Genomic DNA, 18,242 nt, shown 5'->3' with positions numbered 1-18,242 from the left:
CATCAGAGTGAAAGATGAGAGCATACATTGTATATGGACACTGATTTTCATCTGTAATTTTTCTATAATAGCATTCATCATTCTAGCTTGCTTTTTGGTTACTCTTTTTTTCTTTTAGGATGAAATTTAGCTTTTCTAGAATTCAAAGGATATACTAAAAATAAATAAAATCACGAAAATCAAACTACCATAGAAAGATGCTAATAACATTAAATGCATCATTTTCTGAAGCGTTTTCTGTAGAATATAAGCCCCAAAGAGACACTGAATAAAAAACACGATGTTCATGTTTTCTGAACTTGGATTGAGATTTTTTATTACCTATTAAAACCCTATGGGATACCTGACAGGATTTTTTTTTTTTTTTTCATGGTAAGATGTATCATGACTCAGAAAATATTTAAGGAATGACTGGGCCCGTAAATGAAAAGCTCTTGGGGTTACTTAGCCAATAATATTTAGAAGTCTTCTACAGAAAGCCTTTCTTTCTACTGAAAATGAAAGAGCCTTAGGTTATAGCCTGTAGAATTATATGAAGACTGTTAAAAATTAGGGTACCTTTGTTTATAAACTTGTGTTGATAAATTTATAGCAGAGAAGGGGGATGTGTTGGGTACTGTGAAAATTTTTTAAACTATGTGATACAATCTTTGTTCTTGAAAACCCTCTAATTCATTTGCGCAGACAAAACTGAAACAGAGAAAATTGTCAAGGCCCAGGTAATAAGGCAGAGAAGTTCAGAGTAAAGGGAGATAAATAGGGGCCAGAATGGTTCTCAGTCATGTTCTTTTCCTTCACGATCCCTCTGGGGGAATCTGGAAGGCAGAGGGCCAGACATTGCTGGTTTTTTATCTTAAAGAAAAGATACTCAGGTGATTTTGCTATGTGCTATTTCTACCATCCCTTCCTGCATATGACCAGAGTGAAAGGGAAACTGCATATAGGAAATAGGTAGCAAATTAATGTAGGATACACAGCAGGGAGCAAAACCAAGGCAAGCAGAGGTTTGGTCACTTTGGATGGAAAGGTGATGGTGGGGTAGATAGGTAAGGGATTGATAGATATTGTGCACAATGTGACCTGTTAAAAATAGTGCTTAGGGTTGGTTCATACAGCAGGGAGGTAGGAGAATACATTCTTGGACCAGGAGGTTATGAAATTTTTTAGTTGGAAGAAACTTTGTAATTCCAACCTCCTTGTTATACAGGTAAGAAATTGAGGATTCAAGTAAGTTAATTGTCATATCCAGAATAGTTTATGTCAGAGCTAGCCAGCAAGCTAGTATATACTCCAGGCTTGTTGTGATGAAGACCTAAACAAGGTTGGTATTTGTGAATATAATCATGAAAATCCAGATAAAATACTCGTTTCAGAAAAAAAAAATGAAGATATCAATATATATATATTTTTTTTTAAAGAATGAAGAAGTAACAGGCTTCTTACCATTTACATATTTAGGATTCCTTCAGAAAGCTTTAAACATCTTTCTAAACTTGGAACTATCCTAAAGGAAACCTTTCCTAGAAGAAAATTGATATGTGCTTTAAATAGTATAAGTGACTTCGCTTTTTCTAATTACTATTGTATTATAGTATTACTAATCTATTTTGAGACTTCAAAACTGTTTTTTATTTTTCCCGGCTAAAATATACTGCCATGTTTTCATTCTCATCTAAGAAAGGACCAATAATTAATTTCATGTTTTTCAGGTAGCTAAGCAAGACAAGAACCTCATAAAACCTCTTTATGACCGATACAGGATTATCAAGCAAATCTTGTCAACACCTTCCCTTATCCCAACAATTGTAAGTTGGGATGCTTGCTTTAACTAGAAACAATTACTTGTGCTTGTTATAGTTTAGGTAGGGAGGCGGCACTCTGACAGTTACAAATAAGCCTTCTTGGCAGTATATACTGCTAACAAGGCCAGTTGTTATTTCAAAAAGTAGAAATGTGGCCTCCATTAAGCCTAATATTATTAACTTAAGAGTTGTTAATAATTAAATTACTATGAAAGAGGAATTTATAGCAATTGTATTTTTGAAGTAAGTTTTAACATTTGCTTTCATTTCTTGAACAAATGATGAATTTCAACTTGGCATTTTCTAATTTGCAACACAGCTAGACCAAATAGAGCCTTTCTATTCCATGTGTTAATTTTTCTTCTTGAATAAGAAAATTGACTACATGTTCCTTGATATAATGCATCATTTGTTTTTGATACCATTTGACCATCACTATGTAAGATATAAGATTTATTTCAATAGAAAATATGGCTACTGAAATTGAGTTAGACTATTTTTAATAAAGATAACTTATGGGAATACAGAACTAGAAAAGCACCACAAATCCTACTCCGTTAATATTCAAGTAGTCACTTGCTCAAGATATCAATATAAAAAGGAATAAATATTAACAAATATACATTTAAGTATACTTGACTACATTATACTTTCATGATTTTAAAGACAAAGATAATAGTGAGTCATAGTCTCTAAAAATTTTCCATTGAGGAAGCATGATTTAAAAGGATTATGATTTTCCGATTTCCTTGCAAGGAAATGTTTTGGTTGTGATGATGTTAAGGAATAACTCCATTTTGCTTTGGCTTTCCTAGAGCTCATCCCTGAATTTGTCAATTTTCCAATATCCTCTGTATCTGAATGTGGTCCACCCAGAACCTGATTTGGGGTATTTCCGAAAAGAAAAGGTGTCTAAAGTCCCTCTCATTCTAACCTATGTAACCAGAAGGTCTGGGTGAAAGGGAGGAACTAGTAGGCAGTGCAGCCCAGATTGGACCTTATCTTCTTTGGGCCTTTTTTGGCCTAGGAGAGATGAATTTGCTGAGCATTTTAGCACAGCATGGGTGACTCTTCACTCAATAACTTCTGTAAGATTTTTGATGCACCTGAGGAAGAGGTCCTCTTGGTTTCTTCCTTCTGGCTTTTCAGTAGACACAGGGTTTACCTACCGTTTTCATGGTGTCTATTTATGGTTCTTCTTCCTGTTTTTGATGCAAGAGGCACTTAGCATTTTGTGACTTTATTTAACTCTGCTTATGATAAGCAGGAGGAAGAAGACTCTGATGAAGACTGTCCACAGGGAAGCCAACAACTTTCTTTGCCAGCTACAGCGTCTCACCTTCCTCTTGGCGACCACCTCACCTTCTCTGAGACTGAGCCTATTACGGTCCTGCTTCCAGATGAAAAGAAAGAAATCAAACCACCAGCCCTATCCATGTCCAATTTACATGAGGCCACTATGTGAGTGTGAATCCTAAGTATGGAGTTTCTTTTCAACTTTTCATCCTGGATACCTATATGTGTATACAAAGTTCACAAGAGCTATTAGATTCCCTAAAAAATGTGAACCAACAATTGCCTAAAAGCATAATCTGGCTTTTCTCTTGGCTGAAGAATACCATAAATATGGAGATACCATAAATACTAATTTCCTACAGTTGCACATCTTTTCAGTAGGGTCTGACATCAGTCTAATTCTTGGCAATGTGTGAAGCAGAGATGACTTTTGAAAATGCTGGACCAAAAGGAATTGGGATCTCATGGGGGTCAACATTTGTCAGGACCTTTATCCTAGTCTTGTCTACTCCTTTAGATAAAATGGTTCTCTAGCCTGGGAATCCCCATGGCCATAAGTAAATAAGCTGCCCTTAGGTTCCTACTGGCCTCTCAGGAGCTATTTGTATTTTCATTAGTATTCTCATTGTTGTTATTATCATTATTCAGTAGGTGGCATTCCTCTTGATCATTTGGCCTTCTTTTGTTTGTATATTATAGGCCAGACTATGAGATTTCCATTAACATGTAATAGTGTAGTGTGGTGAGTATATACTTCAAGATAGGGATGGAATCCCCCAAAATATATGAGGTGGGACTAAGGGCTAAGTTCTAAATTGGGATTTTAGTGTGCTTATAGAATTAGCTGATACCTCAGTTTCAGCTCCGCAAAGTAACCTGTTTGGAAACAGAAAATCAGTCTTCCTCTCTTTTTTCCCTGTATCTTTCTCTCCTTCTTTTCTTTCCCTCTCTTTCCTTTTATTTATTTATTGTGTGTGTGTGTGTGTTTTTTTTTTTAGAAAATGCCAATACAAAGTTCTGTAACCATACACAAATTTCCTAGATAAAAATTCCTGTCTTTAAAGCGCCCGACTTTTCTCTTGTCTTAGTAGAATGAAGGGAGTAGAATTTCCAGTATAATTCTAGCTTTATTTTGAATAAGGGCTGTTTCATTCCCAAGGGTTTTGGCGTTTTCCCCATACTCTACCTTAAGGGTAGACTTTTCTTTAAATTCTCGTCCTCTTGTGCCTCTTATGTCTTGTCTATCACCTAATACTGATGAGTATTCTTTCAAAATGTCTCTTTCTCCCTTATCCATTCATATGGTTATTACTGTCACCACATTTTATAGCAGACTCCATTGGCTTGCCTTCTGTCTGTCCTTTCTCTTCTCTGATTACATTGTTTTTAATCCTCTGCTTATGTGCTTCTCTCTGATTAGGCTCTACATGTACTATATTTACTTAAAAGATACTCTTTTAGGCAGAACCCTTCTGTATCATAATATGATTTGCTGAATAGATAAATCTTCTTATGATGTCTCAATTATGCCAGAGCTCAGTAATGGCAAATGTGTATTTTGCTTGATATAGGCCTGTACTTCTTGACCATCTCCGAGAAACTAGGGCTGACAAGAAGAGACTTCGGAAAGCCTTAAGAGACTTTGAAGAACAGTTTTTTAAACAAACAGGAAGGTAAGTGTGAGCAGAGATTTTTTTTTAAGTTAATATTTCCTAGGGAACTATTGTTAAGAATGAGCTGCAGTTTTTGGCAGGAACAGTGACTTTATATGAAATAGAAATAATTTACACAGTGATTTAGACTCAAGATCTGTCTAATGCAGCATTGTGGTAGTGCCATTATTAGGTATGTTTTATGGGAGGCTGTAGCTATGAAATATGACATCAGGCTTTAAAAAGTGAAGGATGAATTTATTATTGAATTATTGAATTTATCTAAACTTTTAAAAAATCTATTTGAGGGGTACCTGGGTGGCTCAGTGGGTTAAAGCCTCTCCCTTCAGCTCATGTCATGATTCCAGGGTCCTGGGATAGAGGCCCACATCAGGCTCTCTGCTCGGCAGGGAGCCTGCTTCCTCTTCTCTCTGCCTGCCTCTCTGCCTGCTTGTGATCTCTGTCTGTCAAATAAACAAATAAAATCTTCAAAAAAAAAATCTCTTTGATTTTTCAATCCATATAGCTTCTTTGTTCTGGGTTACTTAGTTTTACAAGTTATTCCCTATTTCATTAAATAATTCTTCTTTTGCTTTAAATGTCTTTTAAACTTAAGGATCTGCCCTTAGCTATTTATTTTCAAATCAGAAGTTCATAACTATTCTTTCTATCCCTAACATAAATGTTTAGCTATGTCCTCTCTCTATTTTTCTTTGTCAACCTAAGTCTCATTAGGCATTCTATTAGTTTTCTCTAAATTTTGGTGTATTGTCAATGTATAATTTTTATATGTATGTAATTATATATGTGTGTATATGTATGAATACACACATGTGTGTATGTATATATTAATTATGCATTAATATATAATATATTTTATGTAACATAATTAATATATATTATATATAATTAGCATTATATATAATCATATTTATATATATATATACATATATAAAATCATAAGATTCAGGATTATTGATTTACTTCTAGAAGAGAAAGACAAATCATTTAGCTATCCTGAGCCTGCTTCCGTGGTTGTAAGATGAAATGACTGGACTTCCTGGAATACTTTGGAAAGCTGTAGTTGTTCTACGGGATGTTGGTATTAAAACTAATAAAGTGTAACTTTCCCAAAGTTACAAAGTTATTAAGGTGGGAGAGGTGGGAGTCCCTGGTACACTGGCCCTTCGGTATTCATCTGCATCTAAGTATCTGCCCTTCCTGAATTCCTTCCATGTCAGCAGACTAAGGGTCGACCTGATGGACAGGGACTATTTTCTAAGGTACCTGAAAAACTTGATCTACTCACCTCTTAGCAGCTTTTCCATTTCAGTCCTCCAGAGCTGTAGGATAGGATTTGACCTATTAAGTCAGAAATGTTCTGTGTCCAGCAAATACAGACATATTCCACTTTGTTTTCTACCTGGAATCTTCCTTTTCCAGTTGATTGCTACAAGTCCAAGTTATTTACCCTTCTGCTGATGTTAACTAATCTAGTGAAAAATTTTATGTGCATATTAAATTTATAATATAAAACATAATTTCTTGTTTTCTTTTTCCATTTCCATTTTTCCCTTTTTTAGAGTTTCCATATAGCTTTTACATTTACATTTTTTAACCTCTATATATGCAGGAGTCCAAAGAGTTTGAGACTACCCCAGTGTGCTAGTAGTCCTGCCTAATGGAGCTCCAGTGCTACTTGACATACCTTTTGAAGTTAGTGATGTTCTATGTATAGTATTCTACTGCACCTTTCAGTCTTAACCCTACTTCAGATATGCCTGTATTTGACTGAGGTTGTATGCCCTCTTGTGGTGTATACTTAAAGTAAATGCCCAAGTGGTGGTATATCACAATTAAAATCAAAGGGTTGAATGGTTAGGAAATACAGACCTTAATCTTGTTATCCTAAGAAATTTTATTAGGAAGGCCTAATCCTGTCCATAAGGTAAAATAACCATGCAAATGTATTACTAAAAATTTTAAGTCACTGTAAATGTTCTTGGTAATATTTGCCAAGCAAGAGGAATAATTACGTAGATATGACATTAATAGTTATAAGTCAGGAACTGTACCAAGCACATTAGCATGTTTTACATAATGGGAAAATTGCTTCAGAAAATATGTTGCAAATTTTTTCATTCTGGCCAATACAATCTTGCTTATTAGCCAAAATGGAATATGCAGGACCAGGGAAAATTTGCATGATGGATTACTAGTGTTTTCTGATAAATTAGACCATTTTTTTGCTTAGATATGTTTATATAAATTAAGGTAGTATTTAGAGGCTCTGTTAAAAGTTTGGTCCATAATACAGAATGTACTGTTCTGAGTTCTGTACTAGAAATTTAAGGATAGCATATAGTGGTGCATCACAAGTAGATAACTCCATTCTTAGGAAGTCTTTATAGATTCACACTTTTTAAAAAATTTATGAGAGATAGATCTTTTATCAGTACTAGGAAAATAGAAGGGAGTATAGGTAAAACATTATAAATGCTTGCTATTTACCGACGTTCGGCCACACTAATATTAGTATTTGTGTTTATATTCAGTAGCAACTGTGGTGTTTCATCTGTTTTCCACCCCTTGTATTTCAAAGTCATGACTGAGAATGTTCTAAAAGCAATAGGTAATCTTAGCAACCAAGGAAACAAGATCCTTCTAAGATCCTGAAGTAATTACTACTAGATAACATATCCTGGCAACGTATTATTATGGAAAGGAAATGGTTTTAACTCCAGATGTTACCCAAACATTCTTCAAAGTAATTGGCAAGAACATATAGTAGTTAGAATGTATATGCATAAAATATGCATTGCCCGATGTCTAGCCTTAGAATTAGTGTGCAAAGAGAACCATTACAATTCAGACTCATATAAATTCAATCCATGAACCTCTCACTGATTCTATTACACATTAGCAGAGATGGGTATTATAATTAAAAGAAAACTTGGAAATATTTCACGTTTATAAGGTAACCATTGAGCTCCCCCCCCATCACCACAAATTTATAAATTATTTCACTTAATTTATGCAGTTTTTAGGTTGAGTTTTTAACAACTCTCATTGTAAGGGCTGAACATTCTTCAGAGGCATGAACTGTGGTACAAGTAATAGGAGAATAACTGGACTAAGAACGCCTTGAGAGTTCTGGTTTCTGTTTTGTTTTTGTTTTTTCTTTTAACTTGCTCCGTTGTTGTATGTGTATGCAGTGGACCATATATTTGCAAAACGCCCATGACATTCAAGTTCTCAAAGGGTACTTTTATACAAAAACCTAATGACACATGGAGGAGGGAGTGAGTGAAGGTGGAAGGGAAGGTAAAAAAGACATGATGCAAAAACCAAGTGGAAACTTCTACTCTGTACTTTCTCATGTAAAAATTATAAAAGGATTTTTAATGACTTGATTTATTATGTGCTAATAGACAGTATTTTCTGTTTTGCAGAAGTCCACAAAAGGAAGATAGGATACCAATGGCAGATGAGTACTATGAATACAAGCACATAAAAGCCAAACTGAGACTACTGGAAGTCCTCATCAGCAAGCAAGATACGGCCAAAACAATCTGAGGTTCAGGAAATGTTTGTGCTCACTTTCAACCAAGATATGGTCAAGTTTATTTTTCTCTGCCATTCTTGCTAAGTAGTTTTGATATATTGAAAATTGGAAGCACTTTAGTGGTAGTATTAGTTATTTTTAGGAAGAGACGGTAAGTGTATAAATGACGAAGGAGGATTTAAATGGGGGGAAATATAGCAACTAACAGTATAATTGGAAAAAAATTTCAGTCTCCTCCATGCTGTGCAGAAAATGCACAGTCATTTGAATTATTTCAACAAACAGTTAATATATTTTTTTTTTATCAAATCTAAGTAATACTTGTCCAATGGGCCACTTATTAGGGAAAGTCTATTTAGTGTCCAGTGTTTGGAAAAGAGCATGATTTTTAGAAAATCAGTAAGAGGAGGAGAAGAAACTCTTCTTTTTTATGTAGGAAGGAATACAGCTAGTAAGAATGTAATTTATTTGAAACTTCTAATAGATTTTTAAATGATAAAAAAAATCTACCTTGCCCTTAAGTCCACTAGGCTATTCAGTAAAGCATACTAGAATGTGTCACTGCTAATTTTTTATTTCTATATAAAAATAGCACATTATTTTATCTGTTATTTGAAATTTTACATTTCTGGTTACCAAAGTTCATTCTGATAGCATGTACTTTGTGAATTATCTTTGTCTATAATTGACAGATGTTTATATTAAAATATTAAAATTTGAAAATAGGTATTTTGGATAGATCTGTGGTCTGCAGTATATAATCTAATGTGATCATAGTTATGACTGCTAATCTCTTTGTTTACTATAAGAGTATATAACTATTTTTCCATTGGGAATATGCATTTTTCTTAATGTTCCAAGGTCTATATATACTTTGTAAAGTCACAAAGCTTTCTCATGAGTTGTAGGTATTCTTCGTTCTGTACAAAATGAAAGGTTTGGAAATTGTTAAGACACCTTGGAAAAGAAGCCAGAAGGTTTTATTTGCTTCATCAACTTTGCTGCATATAGTTTTGTGTTATTTTGTACTAAAACACACATTTATTATTTTTGCCTTTGTAAAAATAAGTAAAAGGTCAACATTTTCTCTCTTGTACCCAACCATGTTTGTATTTCTGTTTTCTGTAATGTTTAAGCATGATGTTGAACAAATTCACATTTTCATATAGTTTGGATGGGAAGAATACTGACTTTGAAAGAAGCAGAGTATTTCAGAGGCTTATTGTTTTCTCTGTATTTACCTGATATTTTATAACTTTTATGAATCAGAATGATGTCCTTCATAAATTTGTTTAATTGAAGTCATCTACTTGTAACAGGACAGATACACAACTATTTGAAGTTTACAAACTACATCTTTGATAAGGGAAATGGTTTCATGACATGTATACAATTGCTATTAAAATGTAACTATATATTCTATATGATTGTAAATATTTTATACAATACAAATAAAATATTTTTCTATTATATTTATTATGTTGAAACACAATAGTTGTTTGCTGTTAGCTAATATAAATAACATAAATAACACTGTCAAACAACAAGTTGGAAGTGCTGACAATTCTAGGCTTCAGGATTTAACTCATGCTGCAATTACACCCTTTCATGCGGTTTGGAGTTATCCCAATATTTGTTCAGTAGATTAAAATGAATGCATATTTAAACACCATTTATAAGCCGTTATTCTGTATTTTGCTAAAGCAGTTTATATAATTGTTTTGTTATGTTTGGCATAAGGAAAAATAAAAACATTGCAGCATCTAGGCAATAAAGTGTCAGAGGAGAACTTTCATCATTGAAAGTAATGGGAAGGGCAGGGAATAGGAAACACTAAAACGGCTCTGGATGAAATTTGAAAAATGGCAATTTGCTTTTGGTGATAGCGGCATGTGCATGCTTCAATGGAAAACATCTGATGATGAAAATGGACAACAGAGGATCAATGCTCTTAGGGGAAGAAGAGGAACTGGGTAAGAATAAGAAAAGTGGGCATTAACGTCCAACACTGATATTACAGGTTTTGCAGCTGGGATCTTTCTTTGCATTTGCAGTAGACAAACTCATAAGCTGATGACCAGTGATTTCTGCTACAGTGCCCAGAGAAAGATCCACAGGGTCAGTATAAATGACTTCTAAAATGACATCCTGGGCATGGTGGTAAACCAGCACCCCATCTTCTTCCGTGCAGGTCAAAAATTTATTATCCTTGGAATTTAGTTGAGGAAGGCGCTGCTTACAAAATTCATCTCCTGGTGATCCCACAGGGGCAATAACAAGAATCACATAATGATAAGCAGTGTACATACAGTAGAAGTCCCCAAAGTATAAGTTAGTATTGGGGTTAAAAAGTTTTTCTGCTGCAATCTCAAACCTGTATCTTCCATAAGGTGAATCCTGGGGTGGCTTCCCAGTATTGAATTCAGTGCTGCAGCTGAAGAAGATGCCTTCTAATTTACCACTGATTGGAGAGCCATGGCTACCACTGTTATCCTTGACAGATGGTTGCATAGCATTCCCATGATGTTCTCTGCAAGAGAAAAGACAAGGTCACTTCTTCATCTAATAGTAGTTAAGCTATTGATTTACATGTAGATTTGACTGGTGATAGGCCCAAAAGTCTGAATGCTCATCCAGCTATAAGATCAAACAGAATCCACCTTTTGACCCACTTTACTTTTTGTATTTTAATGCAAGGATGTTCTTCTACAAACCTTGGAGTTCCTTACATAATAAATTTCCTGGCCAGAGAAACCTACTGGGTTTCAGAAGTGGCTCTCTGAAGAGAAACCGGACTAAGAGTATTGGTTAAAAAATTGAATGTTTCTTTAAAGCATGCCAGAATTTAGTCCCAATATAGTGCTGTTTGTGTATATACATTGGTATAAAAGTGTCTTGTTTTGTTTTATGTTTGTGTGTTTTTCCTAGGTATGTTTTACCAATCAAGTCCCCTTTCCTGCATTTTTCTTACATCAGAGCTGGTTATTCTCCCTTTACCAACTCCCCAGATCTATTCTCCATCCTTTTTGCCTTCCACTGTGGGTTGGTTCATCTTTGTCCTTTGGTTCCTTCCATTTCAGTTCTGTTTATGGAAGACACCATCAGATCTAGGGGAGGAGGAAGTAAAGCCTTGAGTCTGCTGTCTTCTACTTCCTCCAATGCTTCAGAGCCTTGTAATACTGGTGTGGCTGGATTTGTATGTATTATATGTTTCTACTTCTCCTAGTGGGAGTCTACTATTCCCCTTCCTATGAGTAGTAAAACCTTTCAACTCTTGATAGTTCCTGGTTGCTTTAGCATCTTTTATTAGTTGCCTTTAACTCTGTCTATAACTTTATAAATGGTGCTTTAGTCAAATTTTCTCCAGAACTCCCACTAAATGTCCCCTTCTTGCTGGGTCTTTGACCAGCATGACTTGGAATGAAAATTACAACCTACCACACAGGCATGAGAATGTTCTCCCAGTTGCATGCTTCTAAAAGAGTCTGTGGGTCAGTGAGGTATGCCCAGGGTCCCTCCTACCTTTAGAATAGCAATGAGTCTTAAATTCTAGTGCCTAAGAACTACCAAGGAAGCTTATTAAAAATGCAGATTCAAGGGAAGACAAAGCAACTCACACAGTAGAGGACACTGGATAAATAAGAGATGTATGAATATTCTGGATTAGACCCCATAATTTTATTCTTACTCTTCCTCCTTTCCTCCTGATGTTCCAAAATTATTTCCAGTATCATTCTTTTTTCAAACATTTCTTTTATAAAATACAATGGTCCAAAATCTTTGGGATGCAGCAAAAGAGGTTCTATGGTGGATGTTTATACAGGTCTACCTCGAGAAGCAAGAAAAAGTCTCAAACAATCTTACTTTACTAAGTAAGCAAGATAGAAAAAGAACAAACAAAACCCAAACCCAGCAAAGGAATAATAAAGATCAGAGTAGAAATAAATGATATAGAAACTAAAACAAAAATAGAACAGATCAATTAAACCAGGAGCTGGTTCCTTGAAAAGATCAACAAAATTGATAAAACTCTAGCCAGGTCCACTTTAAAAAAAAAAAAAAAAAAAGGAGCAAGCGAGCGAGAGAGGACCCAAATGCACAAAATTGCTAATAAAGGAGGAGAAATAACAACCAACACTACAGAAATACAAATAACTGTAACAGATCCTAAATGCCAATAAATTGGATAACTTGGAAGAAATGGATAAATTCCTGGAAACCTATAATCTACCAAAACTAAAGCAGGAAGAAATAGAAAATTTGAACAGATTGATTGCCAGCAATGAAGTTGAATTGGTAATCAAAAAAACTCTCAAAAAAACAAAAGTCCAGGACCAGACAGCTTCACAGGCAAATTCTAGTAAACATTAAGATAAGAGTTAATATCCATTCTTAAACTATTACAAAAAAATACAAGAGGAAGGAAAACTTATAAATTAATTCTATGAGGCCAGTATCACTCTGATACCAAAACCAGATAAAGACACCATGAAAAACGAGAATTACAGGCCAACATCACTCATGATAGATGCAAAAATCCTCAATAAAATATTAGCAAACCAATAATATGTTAAAAAATATACACCACAATCAAATGGAATTTATTTCCAAGATGCAAGGGTAGTTTAACATTCACAAAACAATCTAAACGATAACAGCAATAAGAGAAAGGATAAGAGCCATATGATCATATCAATAGATGCAGAAAAAATATCTGACAAAGTACAACATCCATTCATGATAAAACCATCAACAAAGTAGATTTAGAGGAAACATACCTCAACATAACAAAGACCTAATATGAAAAACCCACAGACAACATCATATTCAATGGGCAAAATCTTGGAGTTTTCCCCTAAGGTCAAGAACAAGACAGGGATGTCCACTCTCACCACTTTTATTCAACATAGTACTAGATATCCTAGCCAAAGCAATCAACATAAAGAAAGAAAATGTATCCGAATTGGTAAGGAAGAAGTAAAACTCTCATTGCATGCAGATGACATGTTACTGTATATAAAAGCCTTAAAGACCACCAAAAAACTACTAGAACAAATGAATTCAGTAAAATCACAAGATACAAAGTCAAGGTACAGAAATCCATTTTGTTCCTCTATACTAATAATGCAGTAGCAGAAAGAAAAATTAACAATCCCATTTACATACACCAAAACCAATAAAATATCTAGGTATAAACTCAGTCAAGAAGGTGAAAGACCTGTACTCCAAAAACTATAAGACCATGATGAAAAAAATTCAAGATGACATAAAGAAATAGACATTCCATGCTTATGAGCTGGAAGAACAAATACTGTAAAAATGTCTATACTACCCAAAGTGATCTACACATTTCATGCAATCCCTATCAAAATAGCAATAGCATCTGTCACAGAACTAGAACAATCAATCTCAAAATTTGCATGGAATCACAAAAGACCTTGAATAGCCAAAGCAATCTTGGAAAAGAAAAACAAAGCTGGAAGTATCACAATTCAAGATTTCTAGTTATATTATAAAGCAGTAGTAGTTTAAACAGTATGGTATTGGCATAAAATAAATAAAATATACAATAAAATATTAAAATATACAATAAAATATAAAATAGATAAAATATAAAAAATAGACATGCAAATCAATGGAACAGAATTGAAAACCCAGAAATAAATGCATAATTATATGGATTAATCTTATTTTTGACAAAGGAAGAAAGAATATCCAATGGGAAAAAGGTAGTCTCTTCAACAAATGATGCTGAGAAACTACACGCAAAAGAATGAAACTGGACCACTTTCTTACACCATACACAAAAGTAAACCCAAAATGGACTAAAGACCTAAATGTGAGATTTGAAACCATAAAAATCCTAGAAGAGAGCACAGGCAGTAATTTCTCTCACATCAGCCACAGAAACATTTTTCTAGATATGTCTCTTGAGGCAACAGAAACAAAAGCAAAAATAAAGTTTTGGGACTACATCAAAATAAAAAGCTTCTGCTCAGTGAAGGAAACAATCAACAAAATGAACAGCAACATATGAAATGGGAGAAAATATTTGCAAATGACATTATCTGATTAGTATTACCTGATTAGTGTCCAATATATATAAATAACTTCTATAACTCAAAACCAAAAACCCCAAATAATCCAATTAAAAATGAGCAGAAGAAATAAACAAACATTTCTCCAAAGAAGGTATCCAGATGGCCAACAAACACATGAAAAGATGCTCAACATCGCTAATTAAATAAATGCAAATCAAAACTACAATATTACCTCATACCTGTCAGAATGACTAAAATCAACAACACAAGAAACCAGTGTTGGCAAGGATGTAGAAAAAGGAACCCTCTTGCACTTTTGGTGGAACTGCAAACTGGGATAGCCACTGTAGAAAACAGTAGGAAAGTTCCTCAAAAAATAAAATAGGTCTACCCCATGATCCAGGGATTTCACTACTAGATATTTACCCAAACAATACAAAACCCTAATTCAAAGGAATACAAGCACCCCTGTTTATTGCAGTATTATTTATAATCACTTAATTATGGAAGCAGCTAAAGTGTCCATTGACAGAGGAATGGATAAAGATGATGTGAGATTATATATATATAGTGGCATATTCAGCCAAAGAAAAGCATGAAATCTTACTATTTGCAACAACATGGATAAAGTTAGAGTATAATACTTAGTGAAATAAGTCAGTCAGAGAAAGACAAATACCATATGATTTCATTCATATGTGTAATTTAAGAAGCAAACGAGCAATGGAAAAAAAAGAGAGAGAGACAAACTAAGAAGCAGGCTCTTAACTATCAAGAACAAATTGATGGCTACCAGAGGGGAGGTTGGTGGGGTGACAGAAGAAATAGGAGGTGGGGACTGAAGAGTACACTTGTCATGATGAATAAAAAAAATAGACAAAAAAACTTCTTTTAGTCATTCTTTTACAGTAGATATGCTGGTGACAAATTCCCCTTAATTTTCCTTCATCTGAGAATGTCTTGATTTCCTTTTATTCTTGAAGGATAAATTTTCACTAGATCCAGGATTCTGGGTTGACAGTTCTCTTTCAGAACTTAAAAATATTGTGTAGCTTCTTTCTGGCTGATATGGTTTCTAATGATGATGTGATTGAAAGACACCATAGATGAGGTATGGTGTTTTTCAGGATTTGCTTCTCTTCAATTTTCAGGAGTTTATGACATGTCTGGGCATGGATTTCTTTGTGTTTATCCTATTTGGGATTTACTTAGTTTCTTTAATCTTTATATTTATGTCCTTTGCCAAATTTGGGAATATTTCAGCTATTTTTACTTTGAATATTTTATTAGCTCCACCCTTTCCTCCTTTCTGACTCCAATGACATTAGTATTAGATATTAGATCTGCTATAGCCCTACAAGTATGTGAAGTTGTACTCTTTTTTTATCCCAGTCAATTTTCCGTGACTCGGTGTGGGTAATTTCTTTTCTTTCTTTCTTTTTTTTTTGGGGGGGGGGGCGGGGGGGGAGGAGCAGAGGGAAAGGGAAAGAGAATCTGAAGCAAGCTCCATGCTCAGCCTGGAGCAAGGTTCAATCTCATGACCTGAGCTGGAATCAAGAGTCAGATGCTAACCAACAGCCACCCAGGAGCCCCAGTTTGATAATTTCTATTGTTCTATCTTCAAGTTTATGGTTTCTTTCCTTTGTCCTCTTCATTTTTTTTATTGAGTCTATTCACTGAGTTTTTTACTTATAGTAGTTTTTCAGTTCTATGATATTCATTTAATTCTTTATATCTTCTATTTTTGTTTCAAGTATATTCGTAATTGCTTATTGAAAAATTTTTACAGTGGCTGTTTGAAATCCTTGTCAGATAGTGCTAAGATTCTGTGTTATGGCACTAATATCTGTTGATCATTTTTTCTCACTCATGATTTTTCTGATTCTTGGAATCATGAGTGGATTTCAATAGTATCTTGGACATTCAGAGTATTATGTTATGAAGCTGAGTCTTATTTAAATCAGTACTTTAGCAGACTTCTTTTGACTATGTATCAGCGAAAGAATATCACTTCATTGCTGTTAGGGGAGAATAAACACCAGGATTCACAGTCAGCCTCAAAGACAGGGGGATGACTACTGGGTGAAGTTAAGAGTTAAGTTTCTCGCTAGGCTTCTACTAATATTATCTAGCTTGGAGAGCAAGAAGGTGTCTCAGTACTGCTCCTTATGTGGCTTTCACTGATAATGCAGAGGCAATCCGAATTCCTAGGCTGTAGTGAAAAGTCCTGGTTTTCATTAGGCAATCTGCGATACCACCCGAGTAGGGAGGTTGACAGGTACCACGTTGCCACTGGTGCGAGGGTATAAGTCCAGCTTCCCTATTCAGCTTTCTCTCACACCACCCCAGCAGGGGTTGGAGGAGGAGAAGGTGCTTCCTTGTAGATGGTAGAGGTGGAAATCTGGGTTCCCTACTTGACTCGGCTGGTGAGGGTGGGAATTTTTTTTTTTTTTTTTTCCCTTATGGTATTTGGCTGAAGTAGGGCAATTATTGTCTAAAAGCTTTCTATTTTCAAGACTATCCCTTTGCTGGTCACTTGGGTAAATAGAGCAAATTTTCTGAGGGTATTTTTCTTAGTTTGTGCCCATTAGCATTTTGGGGTTCTTGGCTTCTTCAGAAATCAGTCAAGAATATAAGAGCTAAAAAGAAAACTCAGGGAACTCATCACTGTATTGTCCCTTGAGTCCCATGGTCCCTAACTGGCTATCTTCTACCTTTCAGTCTTCTTCCACCTTTCAGATTCTTACATTTATTTTATATGTACAATCCAGAGTTTTTAGTTATACTTAATGGGAAAAATAGGGAGAAATGTTTCCACTCCATCTTGTCCTGGGTCATAATTCTTACCCTTGTTACAGCTACATTCTCATTAACAAAAACAAAACATTGATATGATATGTGTCCAGCATGCATATACAAGTTCAATTAATGAAACAATAATAGCAGAAAATAGAGAGACAGAAATAAAGAAATATTCACTTAGAAATTTATCTCTAGAGAAAGAGATCAAAATGAACTTAATCCATACGGATTGAGTCAGAACTGACCAAACACTTTTTCATAATTTGTAATGATTTGGAAAGTCTGTAGCTAGTTAAGTGAAAGTTTCATTTCTATTCAAGCATTTTATGACATTTTAAATGGATTCTGATAAAGGATGTGGGTCCTGATTAGAATTTGTTACCTAAAAATGAAAATCAAAGTCATTAAAGCTAATGTCTACTATATTTTTTAAATAAAGTGTTTTAAAAAAGCAATGTTGAAGAACTGTACCCACCACTTGGGAAGTATATTTATTTATATATACTGCATGAAGATATAACTTACATGGATTTTACAACTGTCATTGAAACTCCAATAAAGGTAAATTTCCTTGTTAGTAAATACATCTTTCATACTGGTACACTGGAGTCAATTATACAATATACACAATGACTTTTTCCAGGCAGTTTTTATAATTTCTTTTCTTCTTAGAATTTTTGAAAACAGATGATGCAAATTTTAGTATTGAAAGACCTGAAAATAGTCTAGTTTCTACCCAAAGGGCAGAGAAAATCAGGGAAATACTGACCTCCAGTGGCCACCTAAAATAGACATTGGCAATATTCTAAGAATCTAAAACCTTGTACCAAAGATGTATTATACTGATGTACTTCTTACTTTAAAAAAAAAAAAAAAAGATCTTTCTGTTTTCAAATTTTATGTTTAAAGGAAACATTTTTTGTTTAATATATATGATCATTCCCACTCACAACTGACAAACATTAATTTGTGTTACATTTGTTTGTACTATTTAAATTAGGGTAAGGGCATCCCATCATGAAATACATATATAGACTGAAGGGTAAATAACTTATCAGATAAAAGAATTATGGATTAAACTCTG

The 18,242-nt window shown here is 34.4% G+C and overlaps 2 protein-coding genes across 9 annotated transcripts in view; one reads left to right on the top strand and one right to left on the bottom strand.

Annotated features, from left to right (window-relative positions):
• FAM13C (family with sequence similarity 13 member C) overlaps nucleotides 1–9,787 on the top strand; it is a 157,494-nt gene extending 147,707 nt beyond the window's left edge. For 3 of the 6 annotated variants that reach the window (XM_059397448.1, XM_059397451.1, XM_059397446.1), the window contains 4 exons: nucleotides 1,710–1,805; nucleotides 3,067–3,263; nucleotides 4,670–4,771; nucleotides 8,203–9,787. In XM_059397448.1, the coding sequence (XP_059253431.1) occupies nucleotides 1,710–1,805; nucleotides 3,067–3,263; nucleotides 4,670–4,771; nucleotides 8,203–8,326 (519 nt within the window). In that variant the 3' untranslated portion in view covers nucleotides 8,327–9,787. Of the gene's footprint in view, nucleotides 1–1,709; nucleotides 1,806–3,066; nucleotides 3,264–4,669; nucleotides 4,776–8,202 lie in introns of those variants that run through there. The other 3 variants (XM_059397447.1, XM_059397449.1, XM_059397450.1) reach the window with 3 other exon arrangements.
• Nucleotides 9,592–18,242, bottom strand: part of PHYHIPL (phytanoyl-CoA 2-hydroxylase interacting protein like) — an 89,007-nt gene continuing 80,356 nt past the window's right edge. For all 3 annotated transcript variants that reach the window (XM_059397452.1, XM_059397454.1, XM_059397453.1), the window contains one exon: nucleotides 9,592–10,845. In XM_059397452.1, coding sequence (XP_059253435.1) covers nucleotides 10,311–10,845 — 535 coding nt within the window. In that variant the 3' untranslated portion in view covers nucleotides 9,592–10,310. The remainder of the gene's footprint in view (nucleotides 10,846–18,242) is intronic.

Source organism: Mustela nigripes, chromosome 4, assembly GCF_022355385.1.
Source record: "Mustela nigripes isolate SB6536 chromosome 4, MUSNIG.SB6536, whole genome shotgun sequence".
NCBI classification, from domain to species: domain Eukaryota; kingdom Metazoa; phylum Chordata; class Mammalia; order Carnivora; family Mustelidae; genus Mustela; species Mustela nigripes.
The sequence above is the reverse complement of the archived record's forward strand: the minus strand, read 5'-3'. Positions and strand labels throughout refer to the sequence as shown.